Source organism: Zea mays, chromosome 4 (genome assembly GCF_902167145.1).
Source record: "Zea mays cultivar B73 chromosome 4, Zm-B73-REFERENCE-NAM-5.0, whole genome shotgun sequence".
NCBI classification, from domain to species: Eukaryota; Viridiplantae; Streptophyta; class Magnoliopsida; order Poales; family Poaceae; genus Zea; species Zea mays.
The window spans coordinates 242,406,940-242,428,201 of NC_050099.1; the positions used below are offsets into that span (position 1 = coordinate 242,406,940).

At 43.6% G+C, this 21,262-nt stretch overlaps 1 protein-coding gene and 1 long non-coding RNA gene across 2 annotated transcripts; one reads left to right on the plus strand and one right to left on the minus strand.

Annotated features, from left to right (window-relative positions):
* Positions 1-3,747: 3,747 nt before the first annotated feature.
* Positions 3,748-5,226, minus strand: LOC109946109 (aquaporin NIP1-2). The gene has a single exon (XM_020552905.2). The coding sequence runs from the start codon at positions 4,252-4,254 to the stop codon at positions 3,748-3,750; it is 507 nt and encodes a 168-aa protein (XP_020408494.1). The 5' UTR covers positions 4,255-5,226.
* Positions 5,227-6,221: 995 nt separating this feature from the next.
* On the plus strand, positions 6,222-8,469 carry LOC103654848 (uncharacterized). The gene is made up of 2 exons (XR_004857982.1): positions 6,222-7,433; positions 8,153-8,469. It is a non-coding gene; the product is annotated as an uncharacterized lncRNA (long non-coding RNA).
* The last annotated feature ends 12,793 nt before the right edge of the window (positions 8,470-21,262 follow it).

A 21,262-nucleotide genomic window follows, 5' to 3' on the forward strand; every position in this document is an offset into this window, starting at 1 on the left:
AGATGGTTCTCGGAGTCGACACCCCATAAGAAAGGGATGCTACCATTAGCGTCCTGCATTTAAACATGGCATTATATTTGTGCAGTTGGATGGTAGCTAGTATCCAGGTCAGCTTAAGCAGCACGCACTCCATTCATCCACTGGCTTGCAAGTGCAGGGAACAGATCGGGTTGTAGCATAGTACTTCCACAGCTCCGTGTTCCATCTTCTGATATCGTAAAACAAGGAATAACACCAGTCCCATTTCATCTTGGTTTCTACCCCAAGACATGCCTATATACATTACATGCACCTTTAGTCTTGCTTGGTCATCCGCTAGAATGCTACACATAGGTACATTGCGTGAACATCTACCTGACTGAGACCAACTCGGTTCTGGACAGGACAGACATGGATGGGAATTAGGATTAATCTTCAAGCGTGCGCCAGCTCCCTGGCAATCAGGCTTCATACTAATGCACATTGCCATTTAATTTTGTTCTAGTTTCATAGATTGGCTGACAATGCAACAATATGTGAAGTAGGGTGAAAATCTTTGAAAATGATAAAGCAAGTAGTGACATATGTTGAGGTTGTGAAAACTGTAGACACAATCAAGGCAGTTGAGAAACCCCATACTTTGCGGATCGCCTTTGCAAAGATGTATGAGAAACCCCATACTTGTTACTGTTTCTCTCAACAAAATGATAACCTATGTATTTCAAATGTGAGTTTGCTAATAAGTCATGGAGTAACTTATATATGATATTAACTACTCAGTCAACAATCCCCATTCGCACAAAAGAAGTCAACAGAAAGAAAAGTTGAAGAAATAGTATTTCCCTATGACATGTCCTTATTAAGTCATCCTGCCAAATGCATATGCAATTGTTAATACACATACGAAAATGTATGCCATGGAATAAATGTACAACAACAATAGAATATACATTTTTGATATGTTATGCTAACTAATCGCATACGAAGACCATGGAAAAGACACACCTCTAAAAGTTTTTTGTTGTTCTTGGAACAACTTACATGTTGAAACTGAGATTGCATGAAACCATGTGGTGCACCATCTTGTATTTGCATGGCAGAATAAAATATGTGGTTATTGTCGCCCTGGTTTTGCTAGCTGAACTTGAATAGTAATATTTATTTATATTGTCGATAATTATCATAGGATGTTAAGAATAGTGTAGCAGAACTCATAATTACGAACAAACACCTAGTACCTATGGGAAGCTGCAGTACCAAGCACATGCAGTACGTGGGATGAAGGCGTTTGACCGAGAAGCACAAATTCAGATGTTATCATGGAGTCCACCAGCTTGGTCACCTCTTAGTGTCTCCTTTTTCTCTGCACAAGTTGTTCGCAGTAAAAATCTGGAATGCTTTTGTATATTAAGGCATGGGTTTAAGGATAATTCGGCAAAGAAAGCAAATATTTTGCTTTTAGTCTAAAAAATCCTTAAATACTGAAGAAAAGCTAAACAATGTGAACATTATATCGGTATAGGCGTACAACCGAGAAAAATATAAAGTTAGGCAAAAAATACATAACACTTTCAATTTGTAATAACAAAGCAAGAAATAGAACAATAATTTAGTATTCTTAAAAAAGAAACAAATCAACATGTGCAGATCAGAGTTGTATAGAAATGTGTTATTGTGTAGTATAAAGATTGACAATTTTTAGCGTGTCGTGCTCTTATACAGCATAATCAGAAAGAGCAGGGTGTGGAAAATTACACCTTGAAATATATGCATCCCTAAAGTATGTCTCTCATTAAATATGTGTATACATGCAAACATGTGGAACTGTAATAAAAAAATATAAATTAGTAGCAGGAGCATCTATAAAAATACCATATGCACTCAACATTTAAATAACTAATTGATTTACAGGAAACAAAGAAGCTGACATTGGCAAACACTTACAGAAGAGTGGGGAAGAGTCACAAAGGACCTAATGACTTAACGCTCTTTGTTGCAGAGGTTTATATGAACAAAAAATGAGTATTTCCAATTCCAGACATAATACATAAGCAAAGGAATACATTTTAAGGACATTAAATCGGTAATAAGATTCTCATGTGACAGTTAGGTAAGGGAACACATCATCCAGTGTCGGTGTTCTCTTCGGCCGATTTCTAGAATGCAGGGTCTGATAGACTCTGCTTGTCGCTAGATGGAACCACCAGCAGGTTGGTTGATGTCGACAACAAGCAGAAGGGGACGCCTTATGATTTTTGCTCAAATGCAATTTTCTGATAACAGATTGTCACTCATTTTAGGTTTAGCTGTGACTTCATAACCAGAAGATGGGCTTTAAGAATTCAGAACATGATAGTGTTTAGTGTGAGTTATTGGGGGGTGGGGACGCAAAAGATTTGGTTCTGGCTCGGGCATTTGTGAACTTGTACAGAGGTCCAAAAGCTGATGAGAATTGTGTTTGTCACCATATACATGATCTTCAGACAATAAAATAACTATGCTTGTTGAATAATAACTATGGTCGTCGAATATTTAGTGCATATTTGTGAAGATGTGGTACTACAACATCAAATAAATAAATAATTAAAAGCCACTCTTTATGCAATAGAGTAAGTTTTGTACCAAAGGATAAGTTATGATATCTTCAAAGAGAGGCATTACAACTATTTAAAAGTTGCACATATGCTAGGGATAATAAAGTTTGACAATGTGGTGGGTATTCTTTCCCAAGGTACAGAGGAGAAAACAAATCAGACATCATAACCACTTAACAGGAAACAAAACGGAACACTCCATTCTAGATTACTTGAAATTGCTACAACTCTACTTTACAAACTTTATAATGGAGTAGCTAAATAATTAGTTACTGACAATGAAACTGATGAAGAACATAAACAAAAAATGGAATGAACAGATATGCTTACCTGAATAAGGATTGTTATCAAAAAGAGAGGACCAGATCAAGATACACTACTAGAAATATGCTTATTTAAGACATACATCTTAAGACAAATACCAGTGCATTTTATAGAAGCGTCTTTTATCATATGGTGACGAGTAAGGTAAGACGGTTTGTTGGAGATCCGTCTTTAATGAAGAAGGTTTTTGAGACAGATATATAGTAGGAAATGTCTTATATTGATTTAATACAGATTGATTTTGAAAACCGTCTCAAATAAATATACCCTTTGAGGCATTAAGTTTACAAGAATTGTCTTATATTTTGGTTAGTATATTAGACACTTCTGTATATGAAACCATCTCAAATAAAGATATTATTAGAGTCATCTAGACTATACAAACTGTCTTAGATGTTAGTGAGTATACTAGAAACTTGTAAACATAAAACCATCTTTGTATGATATTTTTGACAAGACACTGTGAAAAAACGTAGTAAATAATAAATTATGCTTAGATTGAACTAAGTATGTTCCATAGTGTTTCTAAAGCGCAAAACATGTTTAAATCATGTTAATATATCCTATAGAAGTCCCTGTAATTATTCAAATTTTTTCGATTAGTTTTTTATTTTTAAAAAGAAAAATCTAATTATGTGTTTGTAGGGATGGCCCATCGATCACTAAAAGTCTAGAAATTTAACCACTTATAATCGGTCGCTATAGAGTAAAGTGTGCGACTGATGGTGGGTCATTATAGAAATAAGTTGGATAATAGAAACATCTCTTTACGTTTAAAACGAGAGGATTCTCGAGGTGGAGCTGTCCACGTCGCCCCAAAAATCACAGCCGTCTGGCGACTTGATCCATCTCACGCGGCCATCCGACGACCAGCTTCTTTCACTTTGGAACCCTCGTGTGAGGCCACCATCCCCTTCTCTCTCCCTTCTTTCATCTCCCCTCCCCATTTGGATCCTCCGCCACCGGTTCCCCATTGCTGCCTCCACCGCCCCCGCTCCTCGCCGGTTCCCCATTGCTGCCTCCACTGCCCTCGCTCCGAGGAGGGCCACGACGGCCAGATCCTGGACTCATTGTCGCGTACCTGGATCCAGGGGAAATGGCGGAACACGGCGAACGCGAGCGTGACGGCGGGGTTCATGTGCGCGCCCGAGATGTGGCCGACGGCGTAGATCATGACGGTGACGATGAGCCCGCCGGCGACCGACTGCCCCAGCTGCGAGATGCGGTCCTTGTCGCTACCGTAGATCCCTGCCGCCCCGCACATGACGAACACCAGCAGGAACGTGGACACCACCTCCGAGACCACCTGTCGATCGATAACCATGGGAGGAGCACCACCACCACAAAGCACTCTCATGCATCAGTCGATCTCCGGCCGCCGGTACTTGATTCTGAATAACAAATAATTTCCACTACTGGGACTGAAACTTAGTATCCATCTACTGCTTGATTAGGACATGGCTTAGAAAATGTCATCTTTCACTTGAGTAGTCTTTGGTCATTCAAGCACCACTTGGCATTCAGTTACGTCATGGCAGTTTTGGTGTGGCCCAAATACCTTTACCCCTTGCTTCTGTGAGTTCAAAGGATACCTCTGATACTTGTATTGAAGATGGTGAACTCTGTGATACTTTGTCAATGAAGAAAAGGACAGACGAAGTGGCAGGAGCAAATGGGTTGGAAGGGGTCTCGATAGAGTGTGCTAATTTGTTGAATAATGGCATTGATGTTTTCATGAAGCAGTTAATTGGATCTTGCATTGAATTAGTTAGAGCAAGGTCTCGACATGGCAAACTAAGGCATGAGACATTGAAGCAGCAGCTGTGCCGAAAGCTAATAAATGGTGTATCAGTGCATAACCATGTTCCTGGGCAGAGTTCTGTTATACCTCCAGAGACAAATTCCATCTCCATGCAGGACTTAAAGGCAGTAATAGAGTTAAACCCTTGTTTGCTTGGGATTAATGCATCACTGCTACACGAAAAGATCAATTCATATGACTAGTAGGATGGAGCTAGTTGTATTCATCTCGTCACAAGATCCTATGATCTTGATGGTCTGTCTTGTTTCATGGCTGTTGTAATCAAGCCATAAGTTTACTGATGGGTGGCGGTGAAGGCAAGCACATTCTGTGCAGTACCCTGATTGTTTTGCATGTCATCTCCAGTGCAATCTTCCAGAATGAACAAAAAACTGTGTATCTGCTGGGTGCAGTACTAAAATAATTCATTTCATCCACCTAAGGAGTAAGGACTACGATGGGCGAAAGTGCTCCAGAGATAACTATGTTGCTGGACTCCAGACAAATTGAGGAACCATATCAAAGATTTATCTGTAAGTTTATCATAACTAATATGTGCTTGTGCATTTCAACTTTTACATTTGTAGCATAGATACAACTGTTTCTAGTTATTTATTTGCACTCAGTTTTGTTTCAATGTCACAATAAATAGAAACTTTTTATAAGACATGTCGGGAACACTTGTAGCGTTGATGTGTGAGTATATTTTCATCAGAACTGATGGTAACAAAGACTAAACTGACACTAGTCATGTCCAACTATTAAGATAACAATTGTTTCTCAAAGTTGAACAGTGGAAACACCCTTTTGTAAGATAGTAGATTCTGTTGAGCTCTTGGCCCCAATTATGCCAATAACACTTTGTTTATATTGTGGTACTTGGCACACAATTTTCTTATAATCATCTGCTGTTGCTGAGACAAAGCAGTCCTATGGTATCAAGTACACTTTCTTCTTTCACTTGAGTTTTATATTTTATCTTACTTTCTTCTTTCACCAACAAGTTTCAATTTTGGTCCCGGTAATTTGGTTGTCTTTGGTCATTGATTAATTATATGCCCACCACTATAATTTGGTCCTGTTTCTCTACTTATAGTTGTCATTTATGAAGTAACAATATCTGTTCTCCTATTTTGTACTGTGAGAAAGGGAAGTTCACTTTATAACTCTCTAATTTTATTTCTTCCCGCTAATCTAAAAAAATTGTTTAATTGTCTGTTCAAGTAAAGTGAAATTTCCTGTCCAACTTCTGCATTGTAGCCAAATGAAAGCCTGTATGAGCAGAAGCCCGAAGAAACAGCTCTTGTCCTGCCATCATCGGTGATTGCAAGTACTACAGCTAGGAGCAAACCCCATACTTCCCGATTTGAATATGTAGAAAATGCACCTGCTCCTAAGACTGGGAGCAGCTTAGAAGGCAATCTCATGAGTGGACATGTTGCACCCCTAAAGTCATCGAACTTCTTTGTTGAATTTGGGATGGACAGTGGATATCACAAAAAATATACATCCAGTTCATCCAAAGTGCAGGTAACTGTTTTATTCAGACATATATGATTAATCATCATCCATCAATATGTGAACTCCATTGAGCAAGTATATTGTAAAGTCAGAACTAAAAAGAGGAACATTTGGTTCCACCATTTCACCTTATTTTGTGCTAAGGGGAAGTATTTAGAGATTGAATTGATGGCAATTACTTCAGTCTTTAAACCTGTTATTAGTGTTGATAATGTTGATTCTATTCTGTCGCACATTGTTGTGAACAGCTTGGAAATACCTTGCGAGGTTTCCTTAAGCTGTTCCTAGTTTGGCATCAAGTTTGTCTGTGTTCTCTGCTCCTCCTCCCCTCCTGTTAAGACTGCAGCTTAGTATTCCGTTTGAAATTAGTCATCTCATTTCACCAAGACTCGCTCTTAAAAGAAGACTTGCCATTATATGTCCTACTCAGTTAGGGAGGAAAAGAAGGGGAATGCTGGGGCCAACTGCCAAGCTAGTTATGCACTTGTATCTAATATATTGATTTGAATATGATGACCTCTATATTGTCAGTTTCTGAATTTTTGCAACACAGATGAGCCTCTCCCATGTGCTTATGAAAGTTTTTACCTTTTCTTCAATATGAAGTCTGAATGTGTGGTGTGGCCTGTCTGATCTATCTAGCAGGTTTAGTGGTACTCGCATCAGCTAAACCTTAAACTTGTTTTCTTCTTAATGCCTCCGTGATCGGTTTAAGTTCTTTCGCTGCAGAGATGGCAGCGGCGGCGGGGCCGTACAAAGAGATGCTGGAAGTGGTGAACGCGTGCGCGGCCCGGATCCGGTGGCGCCTCCGTCCAGCTTCCAAGCGCCGCCTCCTCAACAGTCAGTGCCCACTCGCTTGCTGCTTTCTCTTAGTAGTTGTAGTCGTTTTTTAACGGGAAATACAGCAGGGAAGCCACCAGCCCACCACTATATAGGATTTTATTAATTGAAAAATAGTGTTAATGCACGACCACGAAGAAAAAGTAAATTCATGAACAAATCTACCTAACTTATGATTTCTGTTGGATTTTAACTCTAGTCTACCTCTTTGAAATTAAAAGGTTGTGCTGTGGTTGTTGATGAACAAACCTAGTTGTTGCCAGAATATCCTGTTTCTCTGCACTGGGTTGCGGCTTGTGGTACTGGTCGACTATGGTGGCACAATGCCTCAACTACAAGAAAATCTTTGTGGCCTGCTATATCTTGCCCGACAGGTAATTTCACAACTTTGATGTATCAAATATTAGGATTATCTGTACCAGTTCAACACAGAATCAGGTATTGCATATGGATCATTTTTCTCCACTGCTAATTGTCATCCGACTGACAATAAACGACCGGAAATAATACTGCCATTTGTAGTGTTACTCCCTTGCAACTTGCAAGCGCATCGGAATGATGTGGTTCTGGTCACTGTTTAAATTTCACCCACGTGAGCATTGTATGCCCTTTCCCCTTCACTCACCTGGCAAACCCCTATTCTATGGAAGGATCCTTGTGCCAAAAGACATAAGTTTTTTGATCTTGATAGTGACTAGAAGTTTGGGACTGAACCTGCTCTGCCGTTTAATCCATTGGCTGCTAGAGCAGCCACAATAAGTCTATCAGCATTTGGACCATTTGGTTTTGGCTTCTTCAATGGCAAGGGAAAAAGGCAGAACAAGAAACCCAACAATCTAGATCAGTCCCACCAGAAGCCTATATTGCATTGTACTTGGCCTTGAAAATAGTTATATTATATTTTACTTGAATTTATGTTTATCTTTTTTATCTGTTTGGACAGATCTCTATTAAATGTCATGTGCTACAATCGTTAGGTCTATTAATAAATGTTGCTCTGTCTATCTATCCATTTACATCGCTGGAAATTCCCATGCCCTTTCATGGTACGCCTTGTGAAATGCTCACTGCTTTTCTATTGGTTTGTGTGCAGTTCAAACTTTGCAAGGTGAGGTCTGTTCAGTTTGGCCAGAAAGGCATCCCCTACCTGAACACCTACGACGGCCGCACCATCCGCTACCCCGACCCTCTCATCAAGGCCAACGACACCATCAAGATCGATCTGGAGACCAACAAGATCATGGACTTCATCAAGTTGTATTTGCCCTTTCATGGACTTCATCAAGTTATATACTTAGTTAGGCTCAATGTTAGCACAAACAGTTGATGAGCAAGTTTAAATTTAGAGTACACTTATGTATGAGTTATTTGACAATGCTTATTTATGAGATATTGAATGTTATTTATCTATATTATATTAATTATAGTGTTATTAAATATATGTGTATGTATTTTTCTCTTTTAAATTATTATAATGTGGTAATTTAAGAATATACTGTCAAGTAAGTCGTTTCAAATCTTAATAAGACATTTCTCAAAACGTCTAATATCAGTCTCCTAAATAAGACGGTTTTTAAAACGTCCAATATTAGTCTCCTAAATACAATGGTTTTTCTGTTGGAGTGTCTATTATTATAGGCTATTCTAGTCAGTTTGATAAATACTTTGTGACTTATAATGTTCGTATTTTCAACAGTTCTTTCGAAGAAGTGTCTTAAACAAAACCTAATGTAAGACAGTTTATTGGACAAAATGACGTAACAAATTCCTTTTTTAGACGGTTATAAATTAAAAAATGTCTTATTTAATATCTTTTAAGACGGTTTATAACCATCTTAAAAACGGAACATCTTTTGCGACTCTATCAAATTTGGACACATCATAAGCGTCTTAAAAACTAAAAATTAACCGTCTCATATAACATAATTTGTAGTAGTGATAGTACCTAAACGAGCTTACCTGGTAGAATCCAGTAGTTGAATCCGAAACTCAGGTTGAGAAGGCTAATTGACGTGCTATTCAGCAACCCAAAGAGTATCATTGTTTGTCCATCAACTATCTTGGGCTAAAAAATGCAAGCGCTATGTCACATCCCACATGAAGGGTGCAGAAGGACACCATCAGATGTCAGCTTGTTAATGTTGTAGCTACATAGGTTCATACACAAGACAAGTCAACATCCTGCTCTGAGCAGCTATACTTGATGCTTTGTTATTCAAGGTGCACTGATGCATGGGAAAAACAAAGTATGTTGTACTAACCGAACAGAAAACCAAGCGTGCAGATGAGAGCTTTGTTGCAGATGACAATAGCAACTGAAGATGCAATAGAGAGTGCAAGTGACCTGATCACACCGAGCTGGAAACCAGCTAACATCTTGACCAACTGGTGTTTCTCTGCTTGTCTGTCCGTATCCAAATATGTAAAGAGTAGTTTTCCATGGTGACCAGAATAATCATGTTGCCACCATGAAGATAAGGATACTTGAACAAGAAAGAACTGTATAATAAGTAGACCTGACCAAGTACCTGCCCAAGTACCAAATGCTTGAGCGCCGACGAGTAGGCCAAGAAGTCAAACTTGGTGCCCGTCAGATTTGCTACAGCTGTAACCAAGTTCAAGCTACTAAAGAAACACCCACTCTAATAAAAACCATCAGATTTGCCATTATATTGCATGATCACATCCTTTTCTCTGCCGGTATAAAGCTCCTAGCTTGTATATGTATTTCAGGGTTGTGCTTACAGTTCTTGCCCCCACAAACCAAGCAACAACAATTATATATATGCAAGAAAAATTTCTCAAAAAACTGATGGGTACGATGAAGATTAGCTAGCCAAGAAGGCTGGTGCCGACCGCTAATGCTTTCACGTCTCCATGGCAAGGGAGACCGACCACTAATTTACTTGAGGCGGCTGCGACACGTCTTCTCCCCTAACTCAAACGAACCATCCTCCTGGTGTTTCCATCGGAGTTGGCGAAGAGCACGGCCAGTATCATCCTCTCTCTGGCCTCTTCTTCGCCGATGGTGTCTGTGTGTGCTGGCTGGATCTTCAGCAGTAACGTAGGTGCGAAGCAGTTCTCTCACCTCTCGACAAAATGAATAGAAGACCAAGAGACATGATGTGGAGTCGTTTGCTGACTCACCTTGCCGCACCAAGGACAGAGATGCCGATGGCGGAGAAGGTGATGGAGGCGGCGGTGGGGGCACAAGCCACGGAGCGTCGCATCGCCGTCACCATCCCACGCGAGCATCGTCAGGAGGCGATTGCAGTGTGCAGGGAGGGCTGAGGACGAAGACGATGATGCTGATGGCGGAGAAGGTGTAGGAGGAGGCGGTGGGGGTGCACGCGGGCTAGGAGAGGCGCAGATCCTCCTACGGTGCCGGGGCCAAGGTGGACGGGGGTGGAGGCTGGGTGGTTCCATGCGCGAGTGCGGGGAGGGGTGGATTGAGCGGAGGCAGGGGCAGGCACGGGGGAGGCGGCACCACGGAGGCACGCTAGCTGTAGACGTGAGGGAGGGCGTGCGCGGCGAGATTAGCGGGGGATCCACGCCTCCGCGGAAGGAGCTCGGCTGCCAGTGCCGACCACCGACGCTGGGGAGGAGCTCGTCCAGTCGTCCTGACAGGCGAGCGCGCGACCTGGGCGGAGCTCGGGGCGGCGACGACTCCATCTAGGCGTGGTTAGGTCCGATTGGCGCCGGTGGCCCGAGGCAGCAGAGCTCGGAGGCGTGGCGAGGGAGTGCGGATCTCCGGGCTTGGACCGCGCAGGTGATGGCTGCGGGCTGCGGGAATGGGGCGGGCGCGGCTCGCTCGCGAGATTGGCGGGTGAGGGAGCGCGAGGGTGAGGGCGGAGCCGTGGTGAAGCAAATGTGGACGCCCTCCTTACACTCTTAAGGAGTAGTAGAGATTGATAAAAAATATATAAGCCACAACAGTGGCCAAACATAAAAATAAAACATAAACAAAAAGATAAAGAAACGAAGAAAAAACAACCTAGCTATCCTCAGATCTTCTCCCCCTTTTTGGCAGCAAATATCAAAACAAGGAGAGAGAGAGAGAGTACATGAATCAATAACCTCCCGAAGGAGGAGGATAGGAAGGAGGGTAGGAAGGGTACTCCGTGAAGGAAGTATGCATCATGTCTTCCGCGAATGATGACTCCCGAGGGGGCTCATCACCAGAGGGAAAACCTAATGAGGATGGAGGACCCTGATAAGGAGGGGGAGGAGGATGGTGGTGGTAATGAGAGGCAGAAGGCCTCAGGTCACCATGAATGGGTCCCGGACTCGGATAGGGAGGAGGAGGAAAGTGACAGGGCCGAGCAGCCTCAGGTCACCGGGAGTGGGTCCCTGACCCGGGTAGGGAGGAGGAGAAGCCGAAGTATAGAAGGAGTCATCATACTCTTCGGCCTCATCCTCAAGAGTAACGAATGGCACACCATACTCCTGTTGGTGCCACTCGTTGAGGTTCTCGGGGTAGGTGGGGGTTAGAGGTGGAGGACAAACCCAGGAGGCAGGGATGACCTGTGGAGGCGGCATAACGACGAAAGTCCTCATGCAACGCCATAGTCTGTCGCCTGTGCACGGACTCCTCGATCGTCCGGCTGCGGCACATGGTGAATACGCTAGCGATGCCCTTGGCGAGACGCACAAACAGTCCCCGGCCTTGACCCTGTCCCCGGCCCTGACTTCAGCTTCTCCCGCTGCGGTCCATCGGACGCGAAGCAGCGGCGGCGCGAGAGGACTCATGATGAGGAGGCTGAAGAGGTAGCTCATCGGAAGAAGCAGGTCTTCCATAGACCCTGCGGGAGCTCGCTTAGTACGTGCAGCTGGGTTGTTGGAGTCAACCTAGTACGGTACATAGCGGAAGTGTCTGACGGGCTTCTCAAAGCGAATCTGGGTGACCACTTCGATCGTCTTCATGATAAAGGGTGCATGGAGACACCCCTTGAGAGGCGACTAGGAAGCACGAAGGATCTCTTCCCAGATCATGTCAAACACGTTGATGCGGGCAAGACTGTTGGGAGCAAGGAGAAGAAGGAGAATCCGACTCTCCCCAAGGAGAACGATCATCCTAGACAAAGAGTTAAGGTACCTATAGTACCTATGCATGTTGGAAGTTACCCAAAACTCCCGCTCCTTAGATATGTGAACAAATTAGTGTTCCTCCCACATCGACAGCCTAATGTCATGGACTTTTAGGTTGTTGCCCTGAATGTCTTCATCAGAGAAGCCCAAGATATGGGCAAAATGACGATAGCCTACTTTGTGCCAGAAACCCTAGATAAAGAAGTACATAACTGGGTAATCATACCCATCATCTTCTTGATCTACTCTCTTCACCCAGAGAGTGGCATAGAACTATGCTATAACTTCGTCATTCCAGGGGTATTCCATAGTCATTATGTTCTTTAACCCCTTTCTCTCGCAATTACGGAGAGCTGACGTCATGTCAGCATCCACCATACCCTCACACCCCTCCCAGTTAATGAATCGATGGCGGACGACTGGGTGCTTGTTGGATATGATAATGGAATTATAAAAATAAGTATGAAAAAGGTTCCAGAACCAAGTGTCCTGGACACCAGGATGTCTGGGGGTAAGGGTGGGAGCCATCTATATACAATTGTTCAAAAGAACTTTACCACTTCAAATGTTTATCTTTTTGACCTTATATGTTTTGGCATCAATCACCAAAAATGGGGAGATTGTAAGTGCAATCAACACTAAGTGAGGGTTTTGGTGATTTAATGACAAAACAAATAAGGGTACTAACAAGTTTGTTCCCAGTATATGTTTAGAATGTACAGGAACTAAAGGAAGTATTAAGGACAAAAGAAACAGATATGCAATTCCCTTGAAGAGACTCCATGCGACGGACATATAAAAGTTTATGTATATCTTGAGTCGCATGATGTAATTCTTTCTTAGTAGTTTCCACACAGGTAATGGTGTTTAATATAGCTCAAGTCTTCAAATTCAAAAGCTATTTTTGAAAACAAAAAATCTCTTGAACGTTCTATGGTTGACCATGGTTAGGTTTGAGAAACTGAGAGTGTTCTTGTTGAAAAGAAGTTGAACTTCTTTTGCTGTAGTTGAGATTTTCAGCTGAACTAAACTTCAGCTGAGTTGAGCTTCTTCAGCTGGAGTTGAGCTTTTTCAGCTGAGTTGAACTTCTTTAACTGCAGTTGAGCTGTTTCAACTACAGTTGAGCTTTCTCAACTCCAGCTGAACTTCAACTTCAACTATTAACTTCTCTGACCATACACCAGTTGAACTTGCCTCCGGGCAGTTGAACTGTGGTTTTCTCTCCTAAACTCTCTGGTCAAGACCAGTTGAACTGGTCCTGAGGGGCAGTTCAACTGGTCCTGAGGGGCAGTTCAACTGGTCTCTGACCCCTCTGACCTCTAACCAACAGTCTGCCAGTCATACTAGCAAACAGGTCGACAGAGTCGTCAGGGGCGGTTCAACCGGTTTGGTCAACTTGGTCAGACTGCAGGTCAGTCTGCCATTCAGTCAGACAGTCAGACTTACAGACAGTCTACCTGACCTGCCAGGGACGGTTCAACCGGTTTTAGACGGGGTCCTGGCTCAAATGGCTAGTTTTTGAGCCGTGACTATAAATATGACCACACGCCTCTCTTTAATGCTGCTGAACACACCCTCATTCATTGCTCAACTAACTTGAGACAAAAGCACTCCTCTCCCCTCTCTCTCACACTTAAATCGTGCTCTAGATTCAAATTGGTTGAAGGATCTCTTTGGTGTGAGGTTTGTGCTTGTGCTCACGAATTTGGTTTTCCTCTCCCATCTCATTTAAGTTCTTGAGCTTGTTGCAAACATCTCTTGTGCATTCTTGGTGTTCTTGAAACCCTAGGTTTCAAGACAATTTGAGGTTTCTTGGGAGTCTCCAAATTTGCGGACGACCCAAGAAGTTTGTAATCCCGCTCTTGTGAACAACGTTTGAGATAAGGAATCCCTTGACCTTGGTGGTCAGATTTTGGAGGATTAGGGTTGAAAAAGACCCGGCCCTTTGTGGGCTCCTCAACGGGGAGTAGGATACCTTTATGGTGTGGTCGAACCTTGGGATAAATCTTGTGTCTCGTGTTCTTGCTTGCTTTGTGCTTGAGATATTTTGTTAGCAAGATAGACATATAGATTTTCTCGTTGTGTGGATCTTATGGTGAAATAGCTATCATATCTTCATTCTCCACACTTTGACTATTAATTACATTTTTCCTCTTGAAAGGATTCACAATATATATTTTTGCTTAGTTTATAGTCTAGAGTTTGCAAAATAGTTGGATTGGTTCAGAGTGGTTCACCTTGCCCGCGTAGAAGTTGAACTGGCCTGCACCAGTTGAACTATAGATTTAACAATCTTTCGAAGTTTGTTTTGATAATTTTTAGATTAGCCTATTCACCTCCCCTCTAGGCAACTTTCAAAAACTTCAGGCATTTCATACTTATTGGATAGCAACCCTTGAAGCTCTAGGTTTCTCTCCTTTTCAAGGATGAGTAAGTGTTCTTGAGCATCTAGAGTTGCTTTTCTTTTATCTAGCTTCTCCATTAATTTGGTGATTACATTATATCCGTTTAAACCAAATTCTTTAATCATTTTATTTTCCATTGCAAGTTGGTCATCATCATCATCTGTAAAATCAACATTAAACAAATGTACCTTGTCTTCTTTTGCCATGAGGTAAGTAGGAGTGTAGGAGTCGTCGTGGAGGTTGGTGAAGAGTTGCAAGCTCGAGGTAGATTGGATGGCGATGTTTGCCACCTCTTCCTCTTCTTCGGAGCTAGAACTCTCTTCGTCGGAGTTTCATTCTTCACCAATATGGGCTTGGCCATATTTCTTCTTCTTAAAGTATCCCTTGTTCTTGCCTCCCTTTTTGAACCTATCCTTTTTGTAGTCCTTCTTGGCTTATTGTTCCTTTTTGTTTGGACAATCCGTTATGAAATGACCGGTTTGGCCACATTCATAACATGCCCTCTTCTTTCCTTTTCTTTGATACTTATCATTTTTCCTTACAAACTTCTTAAAAGTTTTGATGAACATAGTTGTGTCTTCATCACTCGAACTTTCTTCATCACATGATGTTTTGACCACTTTCTTTGACTTGTGGTCTCTGCTTTTCTTGGAAGAATCTTGTTCATTCGAGATCAAGGCATGAGAGTCTCTTGTCTTGATTGGGGCTTCTTCGGACTCATGTTGTTGAATCTTGGCAAATAATTGATGAGGAGCCATCTCCTCATAGTCATCACGGCCCCTTATCATTCTTGATAGACTCTTGTCCTTTTCTTTATATGCTCCCATAAATAGCCTAGAGACCTTGGAGTCACTCCAATCTTCACTCCCAAGCACTCTTATTTTGTTGACCAACACCATTAACCGGTCAAAGAGTGATTGGAGTGACTCACCCTTAGTCCAATCGTATCGTGCAAGCTCACTCTCTAAAGCTTCAATTCTATGTCTCTTAGCTTTGGGGTCTCCTTCGTGTGACATTTTTAGAATGTTCTAAATGTCACGAGCGTCCTCTCTTCCTTGGACTTTCTGGTACTCTTTCAGACAAAGACTTCCTTTTATTATGCTCACCGCTTGAACATCACAATGCACTTCTTGCATCATTTCCGGTGTCATCTCTTCTCCTTAGGCGAGCTTATTCATACCTATATTAACAATCTCCCAAAGACTAGGATGTACACCGATTAAATGTGACTTCATCTTATTGGCCCACTCGTCATAGTTCAACTCACTAAGAGTTGGTAACTTTCCAAGTGAAGCGGAAGAGAAGTTGGGGATAAAATTTCTAGAATAATCCAATTGAACTTTATTGAACTTGTTACCTTTACTTTTGGTGGATGATCCTTCGGTGGCGAGACTTACCTTGCTCATCACCCTTGACACCAAAAGTTCTACCAAATCATCATTGTATTCAATTTTTCCTTTTCCTTTGTCTTCGGCCTTTCTTCATGGTTCTTCTTCTTCGACCCTTTTCTTTGCATCTTCCTCTTTCATTTTGAGGAACATCTTTTCAGCAATCTTCATGGCGAGGTCGAGGACCTTGGGGTCCATTTTCTCACCAATGGAAGTGGTAGGGATTTCCTCGAGAAGAGGATCCACATGGTCCCTTTGAGTAGACCTGATCGTTTCCTCACGCGGTTAAGCGTAAAACAAGGTACTAAGCTCCGATACCAATTGGAAGTAGCCTAGAGGGGGGGTGAATAGGCTAATCTGAATATTTTCAAAACAAACTTTGAAAGATTTAAGTATGTGAGAGAGGGGTCATCCACAAATTTGGAGACTTCCAAGAAACCCCAAATCGTCTTGAAACCTAGGGTTTCAAGAACACCAAGAATGCACAAGAGGTGTTTGCAACAAGCTCAAGAACTTAAATGAGATGGGAGAGGAAAACCAAATTCGTGAGCACAAGCACAAACCTCACACCAAAGAGCTTCTTCAACCAAGTTGAATCTAGAACAAGATTTAAGTGTGAGAGAGATGGGAGAAGAGTGCTTTTGTCTCAAGTTAGGTGTGCACTGAATATGAGTGTGTTCAGCAACATTAAAGAGAGGGGTGTGGGTCCTATTTATAGTCACGGCTCAAAAACTAGCTATTTAAGTCAGGACCCCGTCTAAAACCGGTTGAACCGCCCTAGGGGGCGGTTAGAGGGCGGTTGAACCGCCCCTGGCAAGCCAGGCAGACTGTCTGCCAGTCTGACTGTCAGACTGACTGGCAGGCTGGCCCGTAGTCTGACCAAGTTGACCAAACCGGTTGAACTTCCCTGTAGGGGCAGTTGAACCGCCCCTGGCAGGTCAGGCAGACTGTCTGCAAGCCTGACTATCAGACTGACTGGCAGACTGACCCGTAGTCTGACCAAGTTGACCAAACCGATTGAACCGCCCTATAGGGGCGGTTGAACCGCCCCTGACGACTCTGTCGACCTGTTTGACAGTCTGACTAGCAGACTGGTGGTCAGAGGTCAGAGGGGTCAGAGACCAATTGAACTACCCCTCAGGACCAGTTCAACTGGTCTTAACCAGAGAGTTTAGGAGAGAAAACCCCAGTTCAACCGCCCGTAGGCAAGTTCAACTGGTGTATGGTCAAAGAGGTTCACATTTGAAGTTGAAGTTCAGTTGGAGTTGAGAAAGCTCAACTGTAGTTGAAAAAGCTCAACTCAGCTGAAGTTTAGTTCAGCTGAAAAGCTCAACTGCAGCTTTTCAACAAGAACACTCTCAGTTTCTCAAACCTAACCACGGTCAACCATAGAACGTTCAAGAGATTTTTGGTTTTCAAAAATAGCTTTTGAATTTGAAGGCTTGAGCTATAGCAAACACCATTACCTATGCGAAAACTACTAAGGAAGAATAACATCATGCGACTCAAGATATACATAAAGTTTTATACGTCCGTCGCATGGAGTCCTTTCCAGGGAACTGCATATGTGTTTCTTTTGTCCTTCATACTTCCTTTAGTTCCTGTACATTCTAAACATATACTGGGAGCAAACTTGTTAGTACCCTTATTTGTTTTGTCATTAAATCACCAAAACCCTCACTTAGGGTTGATTGCACTTACAATCTCCCCCCTTTTTGGTAATTGATACCAAAACATATAAGGACAAAAAGATAAACATTTGAAGTGGTAAATAATATGTTAATTAAGCAACACATTCAGAGGTAGTGACCAAGTCCACACTAAATACAATCATCCGGGGTCCAAGAGTGTCATAAAGAAAACTATGATACATATGACTATTTCTAAACACCCATCATTTGTATTACATGGCAATATAAAACAAACAGATGGGGCAAATGATGATGGCCGGAAGACCATCATAACACAATGAATAATATACCAACTGTTTTATTACATCCATTGATGAAAAAGATACAAACCATAATAGTGGCAAAAAACAAAAATAAGCAAGAACAAAAAATAAAGAAACGAATAAAAAGAACAACTTGGCTATCCTTAGATTTTCTCCCCCTTTTTGGCAGCAAGGACCAAAAACGAGGAGAGAGAGAGAGAGAGCACAGGAATCAATACCCTCCCGAAGGAGGAGGATAGTAAGGAGGGTAGGAAGGGCATTTCGTGAAAAAAGTTCGCGCCATGTCTTCCGTGAATGATGAGTCCCGAGGAGGCTCGTCACTAGAGGGAGAACCTGATGAATAAGACGAACCCTGATGAGGAGGAGGATGGTGGTAACCTAAAGCCAGAAGGCCTCGGGTCACCAGGAATGGGTCCCTGACCCGGGTAGGGAGGAGGGGGAAAGTGACCGGGGGTCGGGTGGCCTGGGGTCACCGGGAATGGGTCCCTGATCCAAATAGGGAGGAGGAGGAGCTGAGGTATAGAAGGAGTCATCAAACTCCTCGACCACATCCTCAGGAGTAATGAATGGCACACCATATTCCTGTTGGTGCAACTCATTGAGGTTCTCAGGGTAGGTGGGGGTCGCAGGTGGAGGCGGAGGAGACCCAGGAGGCAGGGGATGACCCGTGGAGGCGGCATAACGACGAAAGTCTTCAAGCAGCGCCTCAGTCCGGCGCCTGTGCACGGACTCCTCGATCGCCCGGTTGCGGCACATGGTGAAGGTGCCAGCAATGCCCTTGGCTAGATGAATAAACAGTCCCCGGCCTTGACCCCGTCCCTGGCCCTGACCTCTACATGTCCTGCTGTGGTCCATCGGACGTGAGGCAGCGACGACGCGAGAGGAGGACTCATGACGAGGAGGCTGAGGAGGTGGCTCATCGGAAGAAGCAGGGCCTCCTTACCCTGCAGGAGCCCGCTTAGTACGTGCAGCCTAGACCCTGCTGGAGTCAACCCAGTACGGCACATAACGGGAGTGTTTGACGGGCTTCTCGAAGCGAGTCTGGGTGACCACTTCGATCATCTTCATAATAAAGGGTGCATGGTGACACCCCTTAAGAGGAGACCAAGAAGCACGAAGGATCTCTTCCCAGATCATGTCAAACACATTTATGCGGGCAAGACTGTTAGGAGTAAGGAGAAGAAGGAGAATCCGACTCTCTCCAAGGACATTCATCTGGTTTCCGCCCTTTGGGGGAACGGTCATCCTAAACAAAGATTTAAGGTACCTATAGTACCTATGCATATTGGAAGTTATTCAAAACTCTCGCTCCTTAGAAATATGAACAAATTCTTGTTATTCCCGCATTGATAGCCTAATGCCATGGACTTTAAGGTTGCCGCCCTGAATATCTTCATCCCAAGATATGGGCAAAACGACGGTAGCTAAATTTATGCCAGACACCCTGGATAAAGAACTACATAACCGGGTAGTCATACCCATCAGCTTCTTCATCAACTCTCTTTACCTAGAGAGTGGCATAGAACTGAGCAATTACTTTGTCGTTCCAGGGGTATTCCATAGTCATTATATTTTTAACCCTTTCTCTCGCAGTTACGGAGAGCTGACATCATGTCTGCATCCCCCATACCCTCACACCCCTCCCGGCCAATGAAACGATGTCAAACGACTGGGTGCTTCTTGGACATGATGACATAATTATAAAAATCAGTATGGAAAAGGTTCCAGAACCAAGGGTCCTGGACACTAGGATGTCTGGGTGTGAGGGTGGGATTCATGAACCTAAAGCATTGAAGGGAGTCCACTCCCTTCGAAGAGAAGTCGACCGAAGGTTCACGAGGTCCCCGGGACATGGTCGCCGGATGCATATGGAGACCGGTGATGAGTAGAGCGTTGGACGACGGAGGATCGACCTCGTCGTTGAAAGCTCCATCCTCCTCTTGGCAAGGGGCGTACCCTATGGAGGAGGTGCTTCGGCGGGAGCGGGAGGCGCCAACATTTTGATGCCCCCCGCGCGAGGGTTGAGAGGGCATCGAGGGTCCCTCCCCCTCCAATTGACCAGAACCTCAGCCTCTCTTGGAGAGAGAACGACGAGGCGGAGAAGGAATGGGAGATTCCTCCTAAATTTCATCAGAGTCACTACTGAACTCGACCACGGAGGGATTGTGACGACGCACCATCTTGACGAGTACGGCCGAGGAGATGAGTACCAAGAGGAATTAGGTGAGAAGCGAGAGGTTTTTCAGGGCTCAAATGGCTGGAGAGGCTTGAAGCTTGGAGGTGTGAAGTTTTGAGAAGAAGGAAGTGGCCTTTAAATAGAAAGTTGAGCCGGTCGGTCCAAAATCGATTCAACCGGTATGTGGTACCGGTTCAACCGGTTCCGGTCAGCGCAGAACAGACAGGTAGAAAGGTGAGCAGGGCGCTAGCGCGAAAAAAGAAAAACAAAAAGCTGTAAAAGTGAAAAGCAAACGCAGAAAAAGTAAAAAGCTGAAAAGCAAAAAGTAAAAGCTCAAACTTTTCACTTTTTCAACTTTTTACTGTTTACTTTTTCAGCTTTTACTTTTTACTTTTTCATCTTTTACTTTTTACTTTTACAGTGTTTTGTTTTTCTTTTTCGTGTCAGCACACTGCTCACCTTTCTACCTATCTGGTCTGCGCTGATCGAAACCGGTTGAACCGGTCCCCCATACCGGTTGAACCGGTTTTGTGCCGGCCGACTCAACTTCCTATTTAAAGGCCACTTCTTTCTTCTCAAAACTTCACACCTTCAAGCCTCAAGCCTCTCCAGCCATTTGAGCCCTGAAAAACCTCTCGCTTCTCACCTAATTCCTCTTGGCACTCATCTCCTCGGCGGTACTCGTCAAGATAGTGTGTCGTCGCAATCCCTCCATGGTCGAGTTCAGCAGTGACTCCGATGAAATTCAGGAGGAATCTCTCATTCCTTCTCCTTTGCCTCATCGTTCTCTCTCCAAGAGAGGCCAAGGTTCTGGTCGGTTGGAGGGGGAGGGACCCTCAATGCCCTCTCAACCCTTGCTCGGGGGGCGTCGAAAGATTGGCGCCTCCCACCCCCATCGAAGCACCTCCTCCGCAGGGTACGCCCCTTGCCAAGAGGAGGATGGAGCTTTCTACGACGAGGTCGATCCTCCATCGTCCGACGCTCTACTCATCTTCGGTCTCCATATGCATCCGGCGACCATGTCTCGAGGACCTCGTGAACCTCCGGTCGACTTCTCTTCGAAAGGAGTGGACTCCCTTCAACGATTAAGGTTCACCAATCCCACCCTCATACCTAGACATCCTGGTGTCTAGGACCCTCGATTCTGGAACCTTTTCTATGCTGATTTTTATAATTCTTTCATCATGTCCAA

What these genes read in the sequence shown, in the direction of transcription:
- LOC109946109 (XM_020552905.2), bottom strand. Translation starts at nt 4,254, where the DNA reads ATGAGAGTGCTTTGTGGTGGTGGTGCTCCTCCCATGGTTATCGATCGA.